The sequence below is a fragment of the Oncorhynchus tshawytscha genome, linkage group LG07 (genome assembly GCF_018296145.1).
Source record: "Oncorhynchus tshawytscha isolate Ot180627B linkage group LG07, Otsh_v2.0, whole genome shotgun sequence".
NCBI classification, from domain to species: domain Eukaryota; kingdom Metazoa; phylum Chordata; class Actinopteri; order Salmoniformes; family Salmonidae; genus Oncorhynchus; species Oncorhynchus tshawytscha.
Window position 1 is genome coordinate 58,078,154 of NC_056435.1, and position 24,489 is coordinate 58,102,642.

Sequence of the window (24,489 nt, forward strand, 5' to 3'; positions counted from 1 at the left end):
AGACTGGCATGTCGTTAGTAAAGATGGAAAAAAGGGACCTAGACAGCTGCTCTGAGGAATTCCTGATTCTACCTGGATTTTGTTGGAGAGGCTTCCATTAACCTCTTGAGCTTATGGCTCAATACTGCCCCCGTTGGAGGAAGTGCGTGCCCATAGTAAACTGAAAATATTTTTTTCCAAAATTGCTAATATATGCATATAATAATAATTATTGAATAGAAAACACTCTAAAGTTTCTAAAACCGTTTAAATTATGTCTGTATGTAAAGCAGAACTCTCAGGGCAGCCTTTCTCCCAAACTCTCTCTTGTCAAGAGAAAAGTTGGGTCAACTTTGACGTCATCGCCCCCACCCTTCCCAGGCAGCTACCGATCTGGGAACAGTATGTATTTGTTCAGCGCGATGTCTGCTTTCAATTGGCACGTTCATTGTTTGAATTTCGGGCTCCCTCATCCTTTGGCGGGCGAAAATGCCCGGTTCACTCTCACATACATGCACTCTATTGCGCGCGGCCGATTTGGAGAACGTTCTTTTCCAATAGACACCAGTTGAAGCCGGTTCGTTTGTTTGCGATTATCATTGTTTTACATGATAAAAACATCATTTTGCTCGATTCTGCACTTAGTTTGACCAGTTTAGTCGACATATAATATGTAATTTTGAAGTTTGATTGCGCAAGAGTGCGGGACCAGAAGGAGCAGAAGTTATTTTGGGTGCATTTCAGCTGAAGCTGTTAGCATATGCTAATACAAAGACGCACAACTTGAAACCAAACGATGTATTGGGTAAGTATGACTCCTTCTACGTCTTCTGATCGAAGAACATCAAAGGTAAGGGAATATTTATGTGGTTATTTTGGGTTTCTGTGGACTCCAAACGTAGAGGAGACACTGCTAATATCTGAGCGCCGACTCATAGCATAGACTAGTGAACGAATTCTGTAACGTTAAAAATAAATGTAACACAGCGGTTGTATTAAGAAGAAGTGTATCTTTGTAACTATATGTAGAACATGTATATTTAGTCATGTTTATTGCTTGTTATCTGACGTTATCTGTCCGAGCTATCATAATTTCTCCGGACATTTTGAGTAGCATTTTTTGAAATGTCGTCATTGTAAACAGAGATTTATGGATATTAATGGCATATTATTGAAAAAAAAAAAATGTACTGTGTAACATGTAATATTACTGTCATCTGATGAAGATTTTCAAAAGGTTAGTGAATTATTTATTTTTTAATCCTACTTTTAAATTTTATATTTTCTGGGACAAAATGGCCGCCGTTTGCCTTTTGTTTCGGTGGTGGTCTAATATAAATGTGTGCTATGTTTTCGCCGTAAAACATTTTAGAAATCTGACTTGCTGGGTAGATGAACAAGGTGTTTATCTTTCATTTGAGCTATTGGACTTGTGTAGGTGTGGAGGTTAAATATGTCTAAGAATATTTTTTCACATTTTGTGTTATGCTAATGAGCTTGAGCCGTAGTCACGATCCCGGATCCGGGATGGGTAGCATCAAGAGGTTAAAGAACACCCTCTGTGTACTGTTAGACAGGTAACTCTTCATCCAAAATATAGCAGGGAGTGTAAATCCATAATGTCAAAAGCCGCACTGAAGTCTAACAGCCCCCACAATCTTTTTAATCAATTTCTCTCAGCTAATCAGTCATTTGTGTAAGTGCTGTGCTTGTTGAATGTCCGTCCCTATAAGCGTGCTGAAAGTCTTGTCAATTTGTTTACTGTAAAATAGCATTGTATCTGGGTCAAACAATTCTTTCCAAAAGAATACTAAGAGTTGGTAACAGGCTGATTGGGCAACTATTTGAGCCAGTAATGGGGCCTTCACTATTCTTAGGTAGGGGAATAACTTTTGCTTCCCTCCAGGCCTGAGGGCACACACTTTCTAGTAGGCTTCAATCAAAAATGTGGCAAGATTGTCTGCTATTATCCTCAAGAAACTTTCAATCCAGGTTGTCAGTCCCCAGTGGCTTGTCATTGTTGATAGACAATTTTTTCACCTCATCCATACTTTGTAATTTTGAATTCCGTAAACTATGCTAGTCTTTCATAATTTGGTCAGATATAGGTCAGCGTTTGTTGCTGGCATGTCATGGCTAAATTTGCTTATCTACCCAATTTAAAAAATCATTAAAAAGTAGTCGGCAGTAGGTTGTGTGATAAAGGAGCCATCTGATTCATTGAATGATGGAGCGGAGTTTGGCTTTTTGCCAAATAGTCATTTAAGGTGCGCCAAAGCTTTTTTTTTTCTTTCTTTCTAGCATTCTTTATGTCATTTATCTTTGTTGTAGTGTAGTTCTTCTTTAAATTCAGTTTAGTCACATGATATCAATTTGCACTGTTTGCCAATCAGTTGTACAGCCAGACCTATTTGCCATCTTTTTCCTCATCTCTCTCAACCATACACTTGAATTCCTCAATCCACAGGGATTTAACCTTTTGTAACTAGGGGGCAGTATTTTCATTTTTGGATAAAAAAACGTTCCCGTTTTAAACAAGATATTTTGTCACGAAAAGATGCTCGACTATGCATATAATTGACAGCTTTGGATAGAAAAACACTGACATTTCCAAAACTGCAAAGATATTGTCTGTGAGTGCAACAGAACTGATGTTACAGGCGAAACCCAGATAAAAATCCAATCAGGAAGTGCCGCATTTTTTGAAACCGTCTCATGCCAATGACTCCTTATATGGCTGTGAATGAGCTTACGTTTTCTACGTATTCCCCAAGGTGTCGACAGCATTTTGACGTCTTTTTACGCATTTATGTTGAAGAATAGCCGTAAGGGACCACATTTAGCAAGTGGTCACGATGGCTCCCGCAGAAAATCTTGCGTAAAGTACACAAGTAGCCATTTTTCCAATCGCTTCTTATGAGAAACCAATTGTCCCGACGGATATATTATCGAATGATGTGAAAAACACCTTGAGGATTGATTCTAAACAACGTTTGCCATGTTTGTCGATATTGAGCTAATTTGGATAAAAGTTCGGCGTTGTAGTGACCACATTTTCCGGTCGATTTCTCAGCTAAACGTGACGAACAAACGGGAGCTATTTCGCTACAAAAATAATCTTTTTGGAAAAAAGGAACATTTGCTATCTAACTGGGAGTCTCCTGAGTGAAAACATCCCAAGTTCTTCAAAGGTAAATTATTTAAGTTGATTGCTTTTCTTATTTTCGTGAAAAAGTTGCCTGCTGCCAGCAGCGCCTAGCATAGCATTATGCCATGATAAACTTACACAAATGCTTGTCTAGCGTTGGCTGTAAAGCATATTTTGAAAATCTGAGATGACAGTGTGATTAACAAAAGGCTAAGCTGTGTCTCAATATATTTCATTTATGATTTTCATGAATAGGAAGATTTATGTCCGTTGCGTTATGCTAATTAGTTTGAGGCTATGATTACGCTCCCGGATCCGGGTTTGATAGTCGCAAGAAGTTGAGTTTAATCATTTTCTTAATAGGTGCATGCTTATTAGTAACTGGGATAACCAATTTCATAAATGTGTCAAGGGCAATGTTCTGGTTGCTCGTCATTACACACTACAAACCAACAAATATTCTTCACAACATACAAGACATTTTGTAGTGATTTCTATGACCTCATTCACAATATTAGGCCCAGCCTTAGGAACTTTGGTTTTCCTAGATATGGCTACTATATTGTGATCACGTCGATGGATTTGGATACTTCTTTCAAACAAATTTCTGCAGCATTAGTAAAAATAAGATCAATACATGTTGATGTCATTCCTGTACTGTTAGTAACTACCCTGTAGGTTTATTGATAACTTGAACCAGGTTGCAGGCACTAGTTAAAGTTTGAAGCTCTCTCTTGAGTGGGCAGCCTGTTGAAAGCCAATCAATATTTAAAATCACCCAGAAAGTACACCCCCCTATTGGTATCACACACATTATCAAGCATTTCACAAGTTATTCAGATACTGACTGTTGGCCCTTGGTGTTCTATAGCAGCGTCCCACCAGAATGGGCTTAAGGTGAGACGGATGAACCTGTAGCCATATTACTTCAACAGTATAACACGAGATCCTCGCTAAGCTTTACAGGAATGTGGTTCTGAATTTAAAAACAGCCACACCTCCACCTTTGGCATTTCTGTCTTTTCAATAGGTCTTACAACCATGTATTGCTAACCCCTGGATAAAAGGTATTATCTAAGTGAGTTTCAGAAAGTCAGAATATGAATGTCATCTGTTAATAGCAAAATAATTGATTTCATGAACCTTATTTCTTAAGTTACATATGTTAATGTGGGCTATATTTAAAACACTTTCCTGTGATGCTTACATTGTTTTTCTTGCTTTAAAATGGGAAACTTAGCAGAGGTAGACATGGCTCAGGTTATTTTTATTAGTGCAGGGTGAGCTGCACACAATGGACTTCCTAATAGGGCACACCAACTCCGTGCTAACAGTATTACTCTTGTTCATAGGCATATGTTTCGTATTGCGTCAGATAACAACAGTGACGAATACGCTGATTCGGTGTGCGAGTTCATTAGAACGTGCTTTGAAGATGTCGTTCCCATAGCAACGATTAAAACATTCCCTAACCAGAAACCGTGGATTGATGGCAGCATTCGCGTGAAACTGAAAGAGCGAACCACTGCTTTTAATCAGGGCAAGGTGTCTGGTAACATGACCGAATACAAACAGTGCAGCTATTCCCTCCGCAAGGCTATCAAACAAGCTAAGCGTCAGTACAGAGACAAAGTAGGATCTCAAATCAACGGCTCAGACACAAGAGGCATGTGGCAGGGTCTACAGTCAATCACGGACTACAGGAAGAAATCCAGCCCAGTCACGGACCAGGATGTCTTGCTCCCAGGCAGACTAAATAACTTTTTTGCCCGCTTTGAGGACAATACAGTGCCACTGACACGGCCTGCAACGAAAACATGCGGTCTCTCCTTCACTGCAGCCGAGGTGAGTAAGACATTTAAACGTGTTAACCCTCGCAAGGCTGCAGGCCCAGACGGCATCCCCAGCCGCGCCCTCAGAGCATGCGCAGACCAGCTGGCCGGTGTGTTTACGGACATATTCAATCAATCCCTATACCAGTCTGCTGTTCCCACATGCTTCAAGAGGGCCACCATTGTTCCTGTTCCCAAGAAAGCGAAGGTAACTGAGCTAAACGACTACCGCCCCGTAGCACTCACTTCCGTCATCATGAAGTGCTTTGAGAGACTAGTCAAGGACCATATCACCTCCACCCTACCTGACACCCTAGACCCACTCCAAATTGCTTACCGCCCAAATAGGTCCACAGACGATGCAATCTCAACCACACTGCACACTGCCCTAACCCATCTGGACAAGAGGAATACCTAAGTGAGAATGCTGTTCATTGACTACAGCTCGGCATTCAACACCATAGTACCCTCCAAGCTCGTCATCAAGCTCGAGACCCTGGGTCTCGACCCCGCCCTGTGCAACTGGGTACTGGACTTCCTGACGGGCCGCCCCCAGGTGGTGAGGGTAGGCAACAACATCTCCTCCCCGCTGATCCTCAACACTGGGGCCCCACAAGGGTGCGTTCTGAGCCCTCTCCTGTACTCCCCGTTCACCCACGACTGCGTGGCCACGCACGCCTCCAACTCAATCATCAAGTTTGCGGACGACACAACAGTGGTATATACCGTGCTTCTACACCTGCATTGCTTGCTGTTTGGGGTTTTAGGCTGGGTTTCTGTACAGCACTTTGAGATATCAGCTGATGTACGAAGGGCTATATAAATAAATTTGATTTGATTTGATTTGATTTGGTAGGCTTGATTACCAACAACTACGAGGCGGCCTACAGGGAGGAGGTGAGGGCCCTCGGAGTGTGGTGTCAGGAAAATAACCTCACACTCAACGTCAACAAAACTAAGGAGATGATTGTGGACTTCAGGAAACAGCAGAGGGAACACCCCCCCTATCCACATCGATGGAACAGTAGTGGAGAGGGTAGCAAGTTTTAAGTTCCTCGGCATACACATCACAGACAAACTGAATTGGTCCACTCACACAGACAGCATCGTGAAGAAGGCGCAGTAGCGCCTCTTCAACCTCAGGAGGCTGAAGAAATTCGGCCACTGCCTGTTCACCCCGCTATCATCCAGAAGGCGAGGTCAGTACAGGTGCATCAAAGCTGGGACCGAGAGACTGAAAAACACCTTCTATCTCAAGGCCATCAGACTGTTAAACAGCCACCACTAACATTGAGTGGCTGCTGCCAACACACTGACACAGACTCAACTCCAGCCACTTTAATAATGGGAATTGATGGGAAATGATGTAAATCTATCACTAGCCACTTTAAACAATGCTACCTTATATGTTATTTACCCTACATTAGTCATCTCATATGCATACGTATATACTGTACTCTAGATCATCGACTGTATCCTTATGTAATACATGTATCACTAGCCACTTTAACTATGCCACTTTGTTTACATACTCATCTCATATGTATATACTGTACTCGATACCATCTACTGTATCTTGCCTATGCTGCTCTGTACCATCACTCATTCATATATCCTTATGTACATATTCTTTATCCCCTTACACTGTGTATAAGACAGTAGTTTTGGAATTGTTAGTTAGATTACTTGTTGGTTATTACTGCATTGTCGGAACTAGAAGCACAAGCATTTCGCTACGCTAACCATGTGTATGTGACAAATAAAATTTGATTTGATTTGATTACTGCATACAATAGCTGTAGAATCAGCAGAGGCGGCATTCAGGGCAGTACGAGTGACATAAATTAGGTTACTTTCATTGTCTCTTTCAACACCCCTAGGATAATGTACATTTGCTGAAGCATTATGACAACGGTAGGGATTAAATTAGTTGGACTTGGGTTATTGATAAGTCATTGTCTCAACAAAGCCTAATAATGCTGTGAAAGGATTCAGGATCCCAAATGATTTGGGTGGATCCAATCCTCCTTATAATACAAAATGTCCACTTCTTAAAGTGAGACTGGAACATGTTTCAAGTCTCCCTTCCAAAACGGGTTATGACTCAAAGGACAAGTAGACAGCCAGACTTCAACTTCACTCCTGCTGGTGCATGTACACTACCGTTCAAAAGTTTGGGGTCACTTGTGAATGTCCTTGTTTTTGAAAGAAAAGCTATTTTTTTTGTTATTAAAAAAAAATCAAATTGATTAGAAATACAGTGTAGACATCGTTAATGTTGTAGCTGGAAACGGCAGATTTTTCATGGAATATCTATGTATGCATACAGAGGCCCATTATCAGCAACTATCCCTCCTGTGTTCCAATGGCACGTTGTGTTAGTTTATAATAAAAATTAAAAAATTAAAAAGGCTAATTGAGCATGAGAAAACCCTTTTGCAATTATGTTAGCACAGTTATAAAACTGTTGTACTGATCAAAGAAGCAATAAAACTGGCCTTCTTTAGACTAGTTGAGTATCTGGAGAGCCAGCATTTGTGGGTTCGATTACAGGCTCAAAATGGCCAGAAACATCAGTCTATTCTTGTTCTGAGAAATGAAGGCTACTCCATGTGAGAAATTGCCAAGAAACTGAAGATCTCATACAATGCTGTGTACTACGCCCTTCACAGAACAGCGCAAACTGGCCCTAACCAGATTGGAAAGAGTGGGAGACCCCGGTGCACAACTGAGCAAGAGGACAAGTACATTAGCGTGTCTAGTTTGAGAAACAGACACCTCACAAGTCCTCAACTGGCAGCTTCATTAAATAGTACCCGCAAAAAAAACACCAGTTTCAATGTCAACTGTGAAGAGGCAACTCCGGAATGCTTGCCTTCTAGGCAGCGTTCCTCTGTCCAGTGTGTGTTCTTTTGCCCATCTTAATCTTTTCTTTTTATTGGTCAGTCTGAGATATGGCTTTTTCTTTGCAACTCTGCCTTGAAGGCCAGCATCCTGGAGTCGCCTCTTCACTGTTGACTGGTGTTTTGCGTGTACTATTTAATGAAGCTGCCAGTTGAGGACTTGTGAGGTGTCTGTTTCTCAAACTAGACACTAATCTACTTGTCCTCTTGCTCAGTTGTGCACCGGGGCCTCCCACTCTTTCTATTCCGGTTAGATCCAGTTTGCTCTGTTCTTTGAAGAGAGTAGTACATTGCAATGTACGAGATCTTCAGTTTCTTGGAAATTTCGCACGTGGAATATCCTTCATTTCTCAGAATGCTTCAAGCATTGCGCTGTTTATGACTTCAAGCCTATCAAATCCCGAGATTAGGCTGGTGTAATCGATGTGAAATGGCTAGCTATTAGCGGGGTGCGCGCTAATAGCGTTTCAAACGTCACTCGCTTAGAGACTTGGAGTGATTGTTCCCCTTGCTCTGCATGGGTAACGAGGGTGGCTGTTGTCGATGTGTTCCTGGTTCGAGCGAGGAGAGGGACGGAAGCTATACTGTTACACTGGCAATACTAAAGTTCCTATAAGAACATCCAATAGTCAAAAGGTATATGAAATACAAAAATGGTATAGAGAGAAATGGTCCTATAATAAACTACAACTTCTTACCTGGGAATATTGACGACTCATTTTAAAAGGAACCACCAGCTTTCATATGTTCTCATGTTCTGAGCAAGTAACTTAAACGTTAGCTTTCTTACATGGCACATATTGCACTTTTACTTGATTTAAACCAAAATGAATTATTCATTATTTCATTATTTATTTGAAGCTAAATGGAATTTTATTCATGTATTATATTAAGTTAAAATAAGTGTTCATTCAGTATTGTTGTAATTGTCATTATTACATGTCATTTTTTTTTTTTTTTTTTAAATCGTCCGATTAAATCGGTACCGGCTTTTGTTGGTCCTCCAATAAATTGGTATCTGCTTTGAAAAATCATAAAATCGGTCGAACTCTAGTTTCAAGCTACAATAGTCATTTACAACATTGTCTACACTGTATTTCTGATTGATTTGATGTTATTTTAAATGGACAATTTTTTTGCGCTTTTCTTTAAAACAAGGAATTTCCTATGTGACCTCAAACTTTTGAATGGTAGAGTAGCTAGTGATTAGTGCCATTGCTAATTTATACATGTACAGTAGTCGGGAAGTATCCAGACCCCTTGACTTTTTCCAACTTCGTTACATTACAGCCTTATTCTAAAGTTTCCCCCATCAATCCACACACAACAAAGCAAAAACGGAAATCACATGTACATAAGTATTCAGACTCTTTACTCAGTACTTTGTTGAAGCACCTTTGGCAGCGATTACAGCCTTCGGTCTTCTTCGGTATGACGCGATAAGCTTGGCACACCTGTATTTGGGGACTTCCTCCCATTCTTCTCTGCAGATCCTCTCAAGCTATTTTAGGTTGGATGGGGAGTGTCGCCGCACAGCTACTTTCTGGTCTCTCCATAGATGTTCGATCAGGTTCAAGTCCGGGTTCTGGCTGGGCCACTCAAGGACATTCAGAGACTAGTCCGGAAGCCACTCCTGCGTTGTCCTGCCTGTGTGCTTAGGTTCACTGTCCTGTTGGAAGGGTGAACCTTCGCCTCAGTCAGGTTCTGAGCGCTCTGGAGCAGGTTTTCATTAAGGATCTCTGTACTTTGCTCCGTTCATCTTCCTCTCGATCCGGACTGGTCTCCCATTCCCTGCCGCTGAAAAACATCCCCACAGCATGCTGCTGCCACCACCATGCTTCAACATAGGGATGGTGTCAGGATTCCTCCAGACGGGAAGGCCAAGCGTTCAATCAGACCAGAGAATCTTGTTTCTCATGGTCCGAGAGTCTTTAGTTGCATTTTGGCAAACTCCAAGCGAGCTGTCATGTGCCTTTTACTGAGGAATGGCTTCTGTCTGGCCACTACAATAAAGGCCTGATTTGTGAAGCTCTGTAGAGATGGTTGTCCTTCTGGAAGATTCTCCCGTCTCCACAGAGAAACTCTGGAGCGCTGTCAGAGTGACCATCGGGTTCTTGGTCACCTCCCTGACCAAGGACCTTCTCCCCAGATTGCTTAGTTTTCAGGGCGGCCAGCTCTTGGAAGAGTATTGGTGGTTCCAAACCTCTTCTATTTAGGAATGGAGGCCACTGGGTTCTTGGGGACTTTCAATGCTGCAGAAATATTTTGGTACCCTTCCCCAGATCTGTGCCTCAACACAATCCTGTCTCAGAGCTCTACGGACAATTCCTTTGAACTCATGGCTTGGTTTTTGCTCTGACATGCAGTCAACTGTGGGACCTTAAATAGACAGATGTTCCTTTCCAAATCATGCCCAATCAATTGAATTTACCAGAGGTGGATTCCAAACAAATTGTAGAAACATGTCAAGGTTGATCAATGGAAACAGGATGCACCGGAGCTCAATTTCGAGTCTCATAGCGAAGGGTCTGAACTTAAGACAAACTTCTTTTTTACCCCTTTCTCCCGAATTTCATGGAATCCAAATTGGCAGTTAATGTCTTCTCATCGCTGGAACACCTGTACGGTCTCGGGAGAGGTGAAGGTCGAGAGCCGTGCGTCCCCCGAAACACCACCCAACCAAGCCGCACTGCTTCTTGACACAATGCCCACTTAATCCGGAAGCCAGCCGCACAAATGTGCCGGGAAGAAACACCATACACCTGGCGACCGTGTCAGCGTGCACTGCGCCCGGCCTGCCACAGGACATCCCTGATGGACAAAGCCTCCCCTAACCCGGAAGACGCTGGGCCAATTGTGCGCCCCCCATGGGTCTCCCGGTTGCGGCCGGCTACGACAGAGCCTGGACTCGAACCCAGAATCTCTAGTGGTACAGCTAGCACTGCAATGAAGTACCTTTTTTGGTATAATTTTATAAAAACCTGTTTGTGTCATTATGGCGTATTGTGTATAGATTGATGAGCAAAAATGTTTTCTTTACTCAATTTTAGAATAAGGCCGTAACGTAACAAAATGTGGAGAAAGTCGAGTGGTCTGAATTCCTTCCGAATGCACTAAGCGTGTAATGCAAAGACTGAAAATGGCTCTGCTGCATCGCAAAAACAAGTGCTTGGCCCAAAATTGGGTCTTGACGCAACTACGCAAGGAAACACTATTTTGCCTAGCAAATTCAGATTTACACACATTAGCTAGCTAATAGCTCATTGACTAAGTTTGCTATTTAAATATTTGTTTTACTTACTAGTCTCATTTTGTTGTACTCTTTCATCACGTCTTCATGTACCTCCTGCAAAAGTTGAAACAACGTCGCTTTCATTTACATGAGCATGTGTTCCATTGAGATCAGACTTTAAATCTGACCTGGTACTCTTTGGTGTAGACCTAGTTGTTATATGACCTGAGGGGTATACTACAAAGCAGGATCAATGAGGTAGCCAGCTAAATTTGCCTAAATATTCTTAATTATATATATTTTTTGAAAGACCAGCTTGAAAATGGGCATGGTATAATTGACTCAACGACCAAAAATGCATACAGTGCCTTCAGAAAGTAATCATACTAGAGGTCTTCAAGGGTCCAAAAAGTTAGACCCATTTTGAAATGGACCTGGGGCTTTCCCACCCAGACCCAATATGCATTATTAAATTTTTTTTTTTTTTTCAGAGACCTGGTCGGATCCAGACCCATTCCGATCAGAGTGCGGGAAGCTGAATAAGTTTAAGCTACTTTATTAAAATAGGAGCTGATAAAGCGCGAGAGGAAGGAGACAGGTGCAGCTCTAGCAGGCAGGGGAAGGGCTATACTGTGAGCGAGTGACACGGGGAGCAGGGTGGAAGAGACAGCAACCAACCAAGCCGCCCCCAGGTGGTGAGGGTAGGCAACAACATTTCCACCCCGCTGATCCTCAACACTGGGGCCCCACAAGGTTGCGTTCTGAGCCCTCTCCTGTACTCCCCGTTCACCCACGACTGCGTGGCCACGCACGCCTCCAACTCAATCATCAAGTTTGCGGACGACAACAGTGGTAGGCTTGATTACCAACAACGACGAGACGGCCTACAGGGAGGAGGTGAGGGCCCTCGGAGTGTGGTGTCAGGAAAATAACCTCACACTCAACGTCAACAAAACTAAGGAGATGATTGTGGACTTCAGGAAACAGCAGAGGGAACACCCACCTATCCACATTGATGGAACAGTAGCGGAGAGGGTAGTAAGTTTTAAGTTCCTCGGCGTACACATCACAGACAAACTGAGTTGGTCCACCCACACAGACAGCATCGTGAAGAAGGCGCAGCAGCGCCTCTTCAACCTCAGGAGGCTGAAGAAATTCGGCTTGTCACCAAAAGCACTCAAACTTCTACAGATGCACAATCGAGAGCATCCTGTCGGGCTGTATCACCGCCTGGTACGGCAACTGCTCCGCCCACAACCGCAAGGCTCTCCAGAGGGTAGTGAGGTCTGCACAACGCATCAACCGGGGGCAAACTACCTGCCCTCCAGGACACCTACACCACCCGATGTCACAGGAAGGTCATAAAGATCATCAAGGACAACAACCACCCGAGCCACTGCCTGTTCACCCCGCTATCATCCAGAAGGCGAGGTCAGTACAGGTGCATCAAAGCTGGGACCGAGAGACTGAAAAACAGCTTCTATCTCAAGGCCATCAGACTGTTAAACAGCCACCACTAACATTGAGTGGCTGCTGCCAACACACGGACTCAACTCCAGCCACTTTAATAATGGGAATTGATGGAAAATGTAAAATATATCACTAGCCACTTTAAACAATGCTCCTAATATAATGTTTACATACCCTACATTATTCATCTCATATGTATATACTGTACTCTATATCATCTACTGCATCTTTATGTAATACATGTATCACTAGCCACTTTAACTATGCCCCTTTGTTTACATACTCATCTCATATGTATATACTGCACTCAATACCATCTACTGTATCTTGCCTATGCCGCTCTGTACCATCACTCATTCATATATCTTTATGTACATATTCTTTATCCCCTTACACTTGTGTCTATAAGGTAGTAGTTTTGGAATTGTTAGCTAGATTACTTGTTGGTTATTACTGCATTGTCGGAACTAGAAGCACAAGCATTTCGCTACACTCGCATTAACATCTGCTAACCATGTGTATGTGACAAATAAAATTTGATTTGATGATTTACAGTAGACTAATAGCTACCATAGCTAGGTTATTTATCATCAAATATGATTATGTATTATGTCTTGATTGCATCAAACTGGGAAAAGCTAGTTAAGCTAGCTAGGCTAATTGAGTCTGCAGTGCTTGTGCATTCTCAGCCTATAGTTTCAAATAAAAATTCAGAAAATGAATTCTTAAGTCTATTGGGAGAGGGAGGGTTCTAAGCTGACATATGGAATTGTTTTACGATAGCTATATCGTAAAACAGGGTAGCCTAGTGGTTAGAGTGTTGGACTAGTAACTGGAAGGTTGCAAGTTCAAACCCCCGAGCTGGCAAGGTACAAATCTGTCATTCTGCCCCTGAACAGGCAGTTAACCCACTGTTCCTAAGTCATCACAGAAAATAAGATTTTGTTCTTAACATAAAAATGATCCATAGTCATACTATTCGATTTGGAATTTCAGGACTTTAGGTAAAGACATTTGGGAAAAAAAATACAAATGGTCAAATATTGAATTTGGCCTTTAGTACTAGAGCCCAGAAAACATTGAATAACATTTCATAAAACAGAATAAGGTCAAAAAATAAAAATCTTTTGAAGTGTTTGTCCTATATTTAGGATATAAAAAAGCTGAGAAAAAAAAATCTAAAAATATATTTCAACACAAAAGTCACTTTTTCAGGACCCTGTCTTTCAAAGATAATTCGTAAAAATCCAAATAACTTCCCAGATCTTCATTGTAAAGGGTTTAAACACTTGTTTCCCATGCTTGTTCAATGAACCATAAACAATTAATGAACATGCAACTGTGGAACGGTCGTTAAGACATTAACAGCTTACAGACGATAGAAAATTAAGGTCATAGTTATGAAAACTTAGAACACAAAAGGGGCCTTTCTACAGACTCTGAAAAACACCAAAAGAAAGATGCCCAGGGTCCCTGCTCATCTGCGTGAACGTTCATTAGGCCTGCTGCAAGGAGGCATGAGGACTGCAGACGTGGCTAGGGCAATAAATTGCAATGTCTTTACTGTGAGACGCCTAAGACAGCTCTACAGGGAGACAGGACGGACAGCGGATTGTCCCCGCATTGGCAGACCACGTGTAACAACACCTGCACAGGATCGGTACATCACACCTGCGGGACATGTACAGGATGGCAACAACAACTGACTGAGTTACACCAGGAACGCACAATCCCTCCATCAGTGCTCAGACTGTCCCCAATAGGGTGGACTGAGGGCTTGTAGGCCTGTTGTAAGGCAGGTCCTCACTAGACATCACAGGCAACAATGTCGCCAATGGGCACAAACCCACCATCGCTGGACCAGACAGGACTGGCAAAAAGTGCTCTTCACTGACGATTTTGTCTCACCAGGGATGATGGTTGGATTTGTGTTTATCGTCGAAGGAATGAGCGTTACACCGAGGCCTGTACTCTGGAGCAGGATCGATTTGGAGGTGGAGGGTCCGTCATGTTGTGTCACAGCATCATCGAACTGAGCTTGTCATTGCAGGCAATCAATGTTGTGAGTTACAGGGAAAACATCCTCCTCCCTCATGTGGTACCCTTCCTGCAGGCTCATCCTGACATAACCCTCCAGCATGACAATGTTCCCAGCTATACTGCTCGTTCTGTGCTTGATGTCCTGCAAGACAGGAATGTCAGTGTTCTGCCATGGCCATCGAAGAGCCCGGATCTCAATCCCATTGAGCACGTCTGGGACCTGTTGGATCGGAGGGTGAGGGCTAGGGCCATTCCCCCCAGAAATGTCCAGGAACTTGCAGGTGCCTTGGTGGAAGAGTGGGTTAACATCTCACAGCAAGAACTGGCAAATCTGGTACAGTCCATCAGGAGGAGATGCACTGCAGTACTTAATGCAGCTGGTGGCCACACCAGATACTGACTGTTACTTTTGACCCCCCTTCCCCTTTTGTTCAGGGACACATTATTCCACGTCTGTGGAAGTTGTTCAGTCTCTCCCTCTCCATTTTTTTTGGCACTAAAAACTGTCTCATGTACTTCCATTAATGTTTTCAATTGGTACTGGGGGACCTTCAGACGAGTCTTGTGAGTGTCCTAGAGCAAGCCTCTGGCTTGGCGGACTCACTAAGCACAAATGCATATTTTGTAAATAATCTGAGTGTTGGAGTGTGCCCCTGGTTATCCTTAAATTTTAAAAACAAGGAAATGGTGCTGTCTGCTTTGCTTAATGTAAGGAATTTTAAGTGATTTATACTTTTACTTTTTATACTTAAGTATTTTTTACTCAAGTAGTATTTTACTGGCTGACTTACTTGAGAAACTTTCTATTAAAACGAATCTATACTTTTTCTCAAGTATGAAAATTGGGTACTTTCTCCACCACTGCATATTTGTGAGAGTCTCATCAAGTTAGTAGGCGCTAAGGATGATTTTGATAACTTATGAATGGCCAACAACAAGCTACACACCCAACTCATGAAAAAGCAAGAGCATCAACATAAAATATCTAATTTCTCTCTCCCGCGCTACTGCAGCAGTCTCGTTCGGATCTGTAAGGGCCCTTCCGGACAAGTCAGTTCAAATTACACATACATGAGACAATATTAGATCCAATCCAGACCGGTGACATTTATAATTCTGGATCTGGACCATTTTGGGTATTTAGGCAAATGTGGATCCGTGAAGACCTCTAATTTATACCCCTTGACTTCATACCCCTTAAATTTCACATTGTTGTTTTACAGCTTGAACTCAAAATTGATTATTTCTCTCAGAGATCTACACACACATAATACCCCATAATGACAAAGTGAAAACATGCAAAAAATGTTTAGCCAATTAACTGAAAATGAAATGCATAAATCTAAATTTACATAAGTATTCACACCCCTTTGCTATGATACTCCAAATTGAGCTCCAGTGCATTTAATTTCCTTTGATTATCCTTGAGATGTTACTACAACTTGTTTAAACATGATTTAGAAAGAAACACGTCCAATATAAAAAAAGGTTAGAGCAAAAACTATACCATTGAGATCTACAGACAGTTCCTTGGACCTCAAGATAGAATTGTGATGAAGCATAAATCTTGGCAAATGTTTAAAACAATTTCTAGAAAGTTGAAGTACAGTGGTCTACATCATTGGGAAATTGAAAAAAAAATATGGAACTACAGACTCCGCATAGAGTTGGCCATCTGACCAAACAGGCAAGAAAGACCTTGATCAGGAAGATAACCAAGAACACAATGACCACCCTGACAGAACTACAGAGTTCCTTGGCTGAGATGGGAGAACCTGCCAGAAGGACAATCTACAGCACTTCACCAATCTGGGCTTTATGAAAAAGTGGCCAGACAGAAGCCACTCCTGAGAAAAAGGCACAACTGGAGTACGCAAAAAGGCCAGTGAAAGACTGAAAGCAAAAGATGACGGTAAAAAGTTTCTCTTTGGTCGAACACAAAGCATTATGTCTGGAGAAAACCTGGCACAGCTCATCACCTGTCAAACACCGTCCCTACCGTGAAGCATGATGGTGGCAGCATCATTCTATAGGGATGCTTTTCAGCGGCAGGGACTGGATGGATAGCGGGAACAATGAATGGAGCCAAATACAGGCACTGACTCTCTTGCACTGGCTCTATGCACACTCACTAGTCTCTACCCACACACATACTACACTGACACTCCCACACACTGTTGCTACTCTGTTAAATATCCTGATTGCCTCGTCACTTTTACACTTACATAATGTATATACACTGTATTACCTCGTACCACTGCACATTGACTCGGTACTGATACGTTGTATAGCCTCGTTATTGTATTGCGTTAAATATTTACAAAAAAAAAAGGAAAGGCTGTCTTTAACTCTGCATTGTTGGAAATGGACTCGTAAATAAGCATTTCACGGTAGTCTCCACCTGTATTCGGCGCATGTGACCAGATCTTGACGAGATCCTGCTTCAGAATGCAAGTGAATGGGGCGAAGATTTACGTTCCAACAGGAAAATGACCAAAGCATAATGAAATGAGTTTCCATGGCCGTGCAGCCACACAAGCCTAACATCACCATGCCCAATACAAAGTGTTGGCCGGAGTGGTGTAAATCTCACCGCCATTGGACTCTGGGGCAGTGGAAACGCATTCTCTGGAGTGATGGATCACGCTTCAACATCTGCCCATCCGACAGATGAATCTGGTTTGGCGGATGCCAGGAGAATGCTACCAGCCCGAATGCATAGTGCCAACTGTAAAGTTTGGTGGAGGAATAATTGTCTAGGGCTGTTTTTTGTGGTTTGGGCTAGGCCCCTTAGGTTAAGATTTCCCTTCACTGGAACTAACAGCATAAAATGACATTCTAGACGATTCTGTGCTTCCAACGTTGTGGCAACAGTTTGGGGAATGCCCTTTCCTGTTTCAGAATGACAATGCCCCAGCGCACAAAGCGAGGTCCATACAGAAATTGTCTGTCGAGATCGGTGTGGAAGAACTTGACTGGCCTGCACAGAACCCTGACCTCAGCCCAATTTAATATCTTTGGGATGAATTGGAACAGACTGTGAGCCAGGGTCAGTGCCTGACCTCACTAATGCTCGTGGCTGAATGGAAGCAAGTCCCCGCAACAATGTTCCAACATCTCGTGGAAAGCCTTCCCAGAAGAGTAGAGGCTGTTTTAGCAGACAAAGTATTTAATTTACAATACATTTACAACATTTCTAAAAACATGTTTTCACTTTGTCATTATGGGGCATTGTGTGTAGATGGGTTAGAAAAAACAAATGTAATCCATTTTACATTCAGGCTCTAACAACAAAATGTGGAATAAATCAAGGGGTGTGAATACTTTCTGAAGAAACTGTATCAGCTTGGAGAAGGACATGCTCAGATATCCAGGCACTGTATCCAAGTTCAGCTTTCTTAAATGAACCAGAAAATCAATAGTAATTTCTGGCTGTTTAATGAAATTAGCTGGCTAACTCATTGAACCTGCATTGTAGTATACCCCTCAACTTATGTGGCATAGATTGTTGTGTTTTGGCCTGGTTGTAACTGTGGTGTAGTTTGTTATAATCTGACCTGGTACTCTTTGGTGCCAGGCAGCAGCCTCCTGCACTGAGCGTCTAGCTGGGTGAAGTGGCGAGTGATCTTCTCCACACGGGCATGCAGGATGCGGTACTCCTCATACTCTGCATTGAAGTTGTCCTTGTAAGTCTGCCTCTGGTCCATGGACACCACTGCCATGTACTTACTGTAACGGGACAGCAGCACAGGACAGTGACACACACATGTGCCATTCAATTGTATTTCAGAGGGCTAAAAGGGGGTACCATCCCAAAAAAGGTTGATTGGCAGCAGTGGCATTCTTATGGAAGCTTCATGTTCAACATAGAACAAAGAGGATTAAGTCAGTAAATAAAAAGTACTCACCATATGTAATCTGGCATCACAGTGGTGGAGGAGTCTGTGGAGTGGACTGGCCTCTTTTTATTGTCTGGGGAATAACAAAGACACACATCGGACAATTACATCAACTGACATCAGAACAGCTCTCTTTACTAGCCTTAAAATAATGACTAGCACCCCCTCCCCACAATTATTTGTTGTTGTAAACTAACACTCGCACTTGACGCAGTTCCCTCTTACTAGCTCTAAATTTGCTGAAAGCTACTATGAGGAAAAATGTATTTACTATGACTGATGTGGTTGTCCCACCCATCTTAAAATGAACTGTATGTCGCTCTGGATAAGAGCTCCTGCTAAATGACTAAACTAACGTAAATGTAAAACGAGCTATTCAAAAGTACTGGTCTTGAAAGAGTTGTCAGAGTGAACCCTTGGACAGATTTCTGAGTGTGCTGCTCAGGGCGGACCAATCTTTACTTATCATAAAGACAAGGTATATCAGTGAAATTAACTTCCATGATCAAAGGTATGTTGGCACCAATTACAGGGCACAGACAGAGAGTAGAAAATGCTGAGCTAGAGTCCAAAGGATGAAAGAAAATTGGTTTGTAAGGTTGGATGTAGAAGAATTGGCACATACATACTAAATCAATTCTCATACATACCAGTTGGAGTCGGAAGTGTACATACACCTTAACCAAATACATTTAAACTCAGTTTCACAATTCCTGACATTTAATCCTAGTAAAAAGTCCCCGTCTTAGGTCAGTTAGGATCACCACTTTATTTTAAGAATGTGAAATGATTTATTTCAGCTTTTATTTCTTTCATCACATTCCCAGTGGGTCAGAGATTTACATGCACTCAATTAGTATTTGGTAGCATTGGCTTTAAATTGTTTAACTTGGAGCAAACATTTCAGGTAGCATTCCACAAGCTTCCCACAATACGTTGGGTGAATTTTGGCCCATTCCTCCTGACAGAGCTGGTGTAACCGAGTCAGGTTTGTAGGCCTCCTTGCTCACACACACGTTTTCAGTTTTGCCCACACATTTTCTATAGGATTGAGGTCAGGGCTTTGTGATGGCCACTCCAATACCTTGACTTTGTTGTTCTTAAGCCATTTTGCCACAACTTTGGATGTCTGGAGATGTTGTTTCAATATATCCACCACATTCCTTCCTCGTGATGCCATCTATTTAGGGAAGTGCACCAGTGCCTCCTGCAGCAAAGCACCCCCACAACATGATGCTGCTGCCACCCCCGTGCTTCAAATTTGGGACGGTGTTCTTCGGCTTGCAAGCGTCCCCCTTTTTCCTCCAAACATAATGATGGTCATTAAGGCTAAACAGTTCCATTTTTGTTTCATCAGAGCAGAGGACATTTAAAAATAAATAAAAAGTATGATCTTTGGCCCCATGTGCAGTTGCAGACTGTAGATTGGCTTTTTCAATGGCGCTTTTGGAGCAGTGGCTTCTTCCTTGCTGAGTGGCCTTTCAGGTTGTCGATGTAGGACTCGTGTTACTGTGGATATAAATACTTTTGTACCCGTTTTCCTCCAGCATCTTCACAAGGTCCTTTGCTGTTGTTCTTGAATTGATTTCCACTTTTCGCACCAAAGTACATTCATCTCTAGGAGACAGAATGCATCTCCTTCCTAAGCAGTATGACAGCTGCGTGGTTCCATGGTGTTTATGCTTGCGTACTATTGTTCGTACAGATGAACGTTTGGAAATTGCTCCCAAGGATCAACCAGACATGTGGATGTCTAAAAACAAAATTCTGAGGTCTCTTTTCATTTTCCCAGGATGTCAAGCAAAGAGGCACTGAGTTTGAAGATAGGCCTTGAAATACATCCACAATTGACATAATTGACTCAAATTATGTCAATTAGCCTACCAGAAGCTTCTAAAGCCATGACATAATTTTCTGGAATTTTCCAAGCTGTTTTAAAAAGGCACAGTAAACTTCTGACCCACTGGAATTGTGATACAGTGAATTATAATTTAAATAATTATTACAATTGTCTGTAAACAATTGTTGTAAAAATTACTTGTGTCATGCACAAAGTAGATGTCCAAGAATGTCCTAACCGACTTACTAAAACTATTGTTTGTTAAGAAATTTGGGGAGTGGTTGAAAACCGAGTTAATGACTCCAACCTAAGTATGAACATATCCGACTTCAACTGTACATACATACATACAACTCAAGTGAGAAACGTACTCCAATACGCAAGAAGCCCATCATGTTCAAAGCATGCATACACTTTGCCCTTTCCAAGCACACACACCATGAGTGCACTTTCAATGCCTGGTTGTGCATTGCTGTCATTACAAAACCATGGATTGGAATCAGGCCTTACATGATAATGAGCAAGCACTCACACCTTTCCCTTCTTAACAAGGCATTCAAGCATGAAGCCAAACCAAGGCATTAAGGTAGACTACCTTCATCTGAGCAGAATAGGCTTTTGGCGGGGATGACTGGCCTTCGTCTTTCCTCCCCGTTGGCGTGGTGTCTCTTCCTGGGCCTTTGGCCGTCCTCAACCTGTACCTCTGGGGGGCTAACGCCATCGCATGTGATGCTGTGTCCCTCCCTACACCGCTCCTTCTCTCTGTCCTTCCCTTTGTGCTTCTTTGACTTCTTGCTACTGCTGGGCGAGGGAGGGGGGATAATGGTAGAGGAAGAGGATGATGAAGAGGAGATGGTGAGGGCTGGGCGGCTGGAGCTAGCCGGTGGCAGCATGCCGGAGCCATAGCGGTCGGCGGTCCTGCCTGGGGGGCTGGCTATCGGTGAGGAGGGGTCCAGGCAGGTTGAGCTCTGGTCAAGGGGCAGGTCCTGGGTGCCACGGCCCTCAGGCGTGCTGGGCGAGCTGGAGTTAGAGCCCAGGCCAGGGTGATGAGACTTACGATGGCGGTGAGAAACAGGCAGCTGGGAGAGGTGGTTGAGGGGCGGGCCAGCCGTGGTGGGCCTGGCTGGGAGAGACGAGCGTTTGGTGGTGGCAGTGGTGGTGGCAGTGGTGGTGGGAGCGGCGCTGTGGTGGCTGTTGTCCCCCTTCGTGGCGCTGCAGCGCACTCTAGAGGATGAGGTGGGGGTGGTGGGTGGCCCTTGGCTGGTGACATGGGAAATGCGGGGCTTCTTGGGCATCAAGGGGTCAGTGAAGTGACTCGGCAACTCAGGCTGGCACTTCTGAAAGACACAAACAATTCAAAACACAAAATATCTCTACTGTGAATGAGTGATAATTTTTGATCTTAGTAAACATTTGCATAGGTTTGAGATAAAATGTCTCTTTACAGGAGAGACCTGATCATCAGGTTTGGCTTGTCTTACACACTTACACGCTGGTTTGTGCAAGTAATACTGAAGGTGTGTGTGTGTGTGTGTCTAACAGAGTGTAGAGTTGAGGCGTTACCTGTGGGGAACCCGGGAACCCATTTTTAGGAGGACCGCTGGAGGAAAGCGGCTCAGTGGGAAGGCCCAGTTTCCTGAGAGAGAGGGAGAACCAACTGTGAGCCACTGCTACATAGTCTGCTTGCAAGAAATGCAGGCGCCTGTTCAGGAGGGTGAAATGTATTGTGACCTACCGTGCCAGAATCCCATTGACCTGAACGCGGTCGTCCTCAGAGTAGCCCAGCCAATCCCTCTGCACCTCACGGTACACAAAGTCCTTCAGAGTGTACGAGTTATCTTTGGGGTTCAGGTTGGCCACCTGTGAACAAATATACGCATAAACAAGATTTCCATTTGAAAAAAAAGTGCTCTCCAATCATTTGGGAGCATTAAAAGCAACTCAAATACAACCACTGGTATTATTATTATTATTATTTTTTAGTTACTTTTCTTCTGTTAATGAAATGCCCTACTTGCATCTCAACCTGGGTATGAAATCACTGCATTTCAAATCCAGCATCTCTGTATTCAATCACAACATTAGGCAAATCCCCAAACAAGTATGAGTATTGTGTTTTCTGTATACCAAGCATGGGAAGTCAGCTTAACCACAGTTGCTGTTGCCAAGTAATCCAGTCTGAGTAGTTCAGTACGTCATCTGCAATAGCTAGTATAAGTGTGTCTGTGTGCTTGATTCTTGCTGTGTGATCTGTGCGTGCTTGGTTCTTGCTATATGTGTGTGTGTGTGTCTAATAAGACTAATGGCGTTCATGTATGGCTGCTTGGTTCTTGCCGTGTTCAGTAATTGTGAATGAAGGTCATTGTACTACAGGGAATTGGTCTCCTAGACTGATTTGCATTCGGTGTTTAATGCCTAAGAAGGGTGAGGGGTCCTAAGGGTAAACAGGAACATTTGTCTTCTCATACACAGTGCCGCCAGTTACTCATACTTTACATAAATAGTTAGGAACCCCCCACACTTTTATATGAAACCAATAAAATAAAGTACTAATCTCCCCCCTCTTACTTGTTTTAGGGTTCTACCCCCCCTCTTGTTGTTGCAGGATGCTAGCCATTATGGTTGCAGAGTTGTAACCAAACATGTTGCAGGCTGCTAGTCTTACTTATTGCAGGGGTACTACTAGTCTCAAAGGATCTGCATGGTCAATCTGGCATCTGCAGTGGCGTACAGCATTTACTGCGATACGGCCTCTGCAGAAGGCAGGGCATTCATACTTGCGCTTCGCAGAGCAGTTGTGAAGGAAGTGAGTTTGTGTTTATACAGGACCTCCCACCCCCACCTACCGTTAACCAATCATGTCAATGTGGAGCAAGCCCTTCCACATTGTTACAAAAGTTGGAAGGCGCACAGCAGTGCGGAGCTCAATTTTGGCCTCTGGAGGTGCTGCAATTACATCACACCCTGTTACGGATACAGGTATCCTGTGTCTGTGTGTGTGTGTGTGTGTGTGTATCCTGTGTACTTTTCTCTCCTTCTCCCCTCACAGGTGAAAATCATCACTCCCCAATCAGTCACCAATCATCAATCAGAAGACACACCTCCTCCTGTTTCCTACCCAATCACAGTTCCTTTCCCTTGGTTTAAAAACCCTGTCAGTTGTTTGCTCTAGAGCTCAATCTCTCTGTAAATGCCATGTCTGTAAGTCTCTGTGTTTCACTCTCGATTTGTGTCTAAACCCCTCTTTTGTTTGAGCACCTCCATAGCACTTTGTCATCACCTGTGAGTATTGTTTTTGGTTATGGTGTTTGTTTGTTGCTGGTGGGAAAAGGGGGAAACCAAGACAAGTCGCACATGGGCATACACTACCCGTAGGTGAACTTTGTTAAATACACTAGTTAGAACTGGGCGGACCACCCACTGTAATTTTGGTTAGTTGGTTAGCTGTTGTTAAAGTAGGCTAGTCTAGCTTAGGGGTGTTTTTGTATATTTATTGTTTCTTTCCTTGGGTCCAGCACAGCCCCTTTTCCTGCTCCCCCCCCATTACCGTGTGTTTATAAATAAACCTGGAGTTTGACGGTAGATTTCTGTTGTCGTGGTTATTTCGTTCACACTTTTACTTTGTCACAATAATAATTTGCATGAGTTGTTACGGGTCTCATTACCATCCCTCCTAGACTGTCGGGCCAAAAGGGATTCGTAACACACCCTCTCTATGGAGCATCCAACTACATTTTCAGACCAAGCATAAATTGGCTTCTAGCCTCACACGTTGCAAGGCGCTAGCCTAAGCCTTACTTGTTGCAGGGTACTCCCAAGAGAGCTGCGGTCCTTCTGACTGACCCCGTCCCGCTGCATCCTGGCCAGTAGCTCCAGCTTCTTGTAGGAGCGCAACGCCAGCAAGTGGACAAGGCGGTCACGGTATGGGCGCTGGGAAACCAGGTTGTTGGCAAGGCACTTGCGGATGGTCTTGGCTGGGTTGATGGGGGTGGAGCGTTTGCGCTCCGCGACTGGTTCAGAGCCTGACGGCGCTGGCTTGCGGATCTGGACTTTCTTACCTGAGGTTAGAGAGGGGCGAAGGAGGTGACGCTGAGAAAAATGGCACACAATCTGCCCAAAACCAATATCCATTGAGACCATGGCATT

General features: G+C 43.3%; 1 protein-coding gene across 5 annotated transcripts in view; it reads right to left on the reverse strand.

Annotated features, from left to right (window-relative positions):
• ell2 (elongation factor for RNA polymerase II 2) overlaps window positions 1-24,489 on the reverse strand; it is a 61,990-nt gene that overhangs the window by 20,687 nt on the left and 16,814 nt on the right. For 2 of the 5 annotated variants that reach the window (XM_042324691.1, XM_042324689.1), the window contains exons 5-11: window positions 24,142-24,401; window positions 22,079-22,203; window positions 21,907-21,979; window positions 20,939-21,680; window positions 18,513-18,576; window positions 18,162-18,333; window positions 11,164-11,208 (exon numbers count right to left, since the gene is read on the reverse strand). In XM_042324691.1, coding sequence (XP_042180625.1) covers window positions 11,164-11,208; window positions 18,162-18,333; window positions 18,513-18,576; window positions 20,939-21,680; window positions 21,907-21,979; window positions 22,079-22,203; window positions 24,142-24,401 — 1,481 coding nt within the window. The remainder of the gene's footprint in view (window positions 1-11,163; window positions 11,209-18,161; window positions 18,334-18,512; window positions 18,577-20,938; window positions 21,681-21,906; window positions 21,980-22,078; window positions 22,204-24,141; window positions 24,402-24,489) is intronic. The other 3 variants (XR_006083798.1, XM_042324690.1, XM_042324692.1) reach the window with 2 other exon arrangements.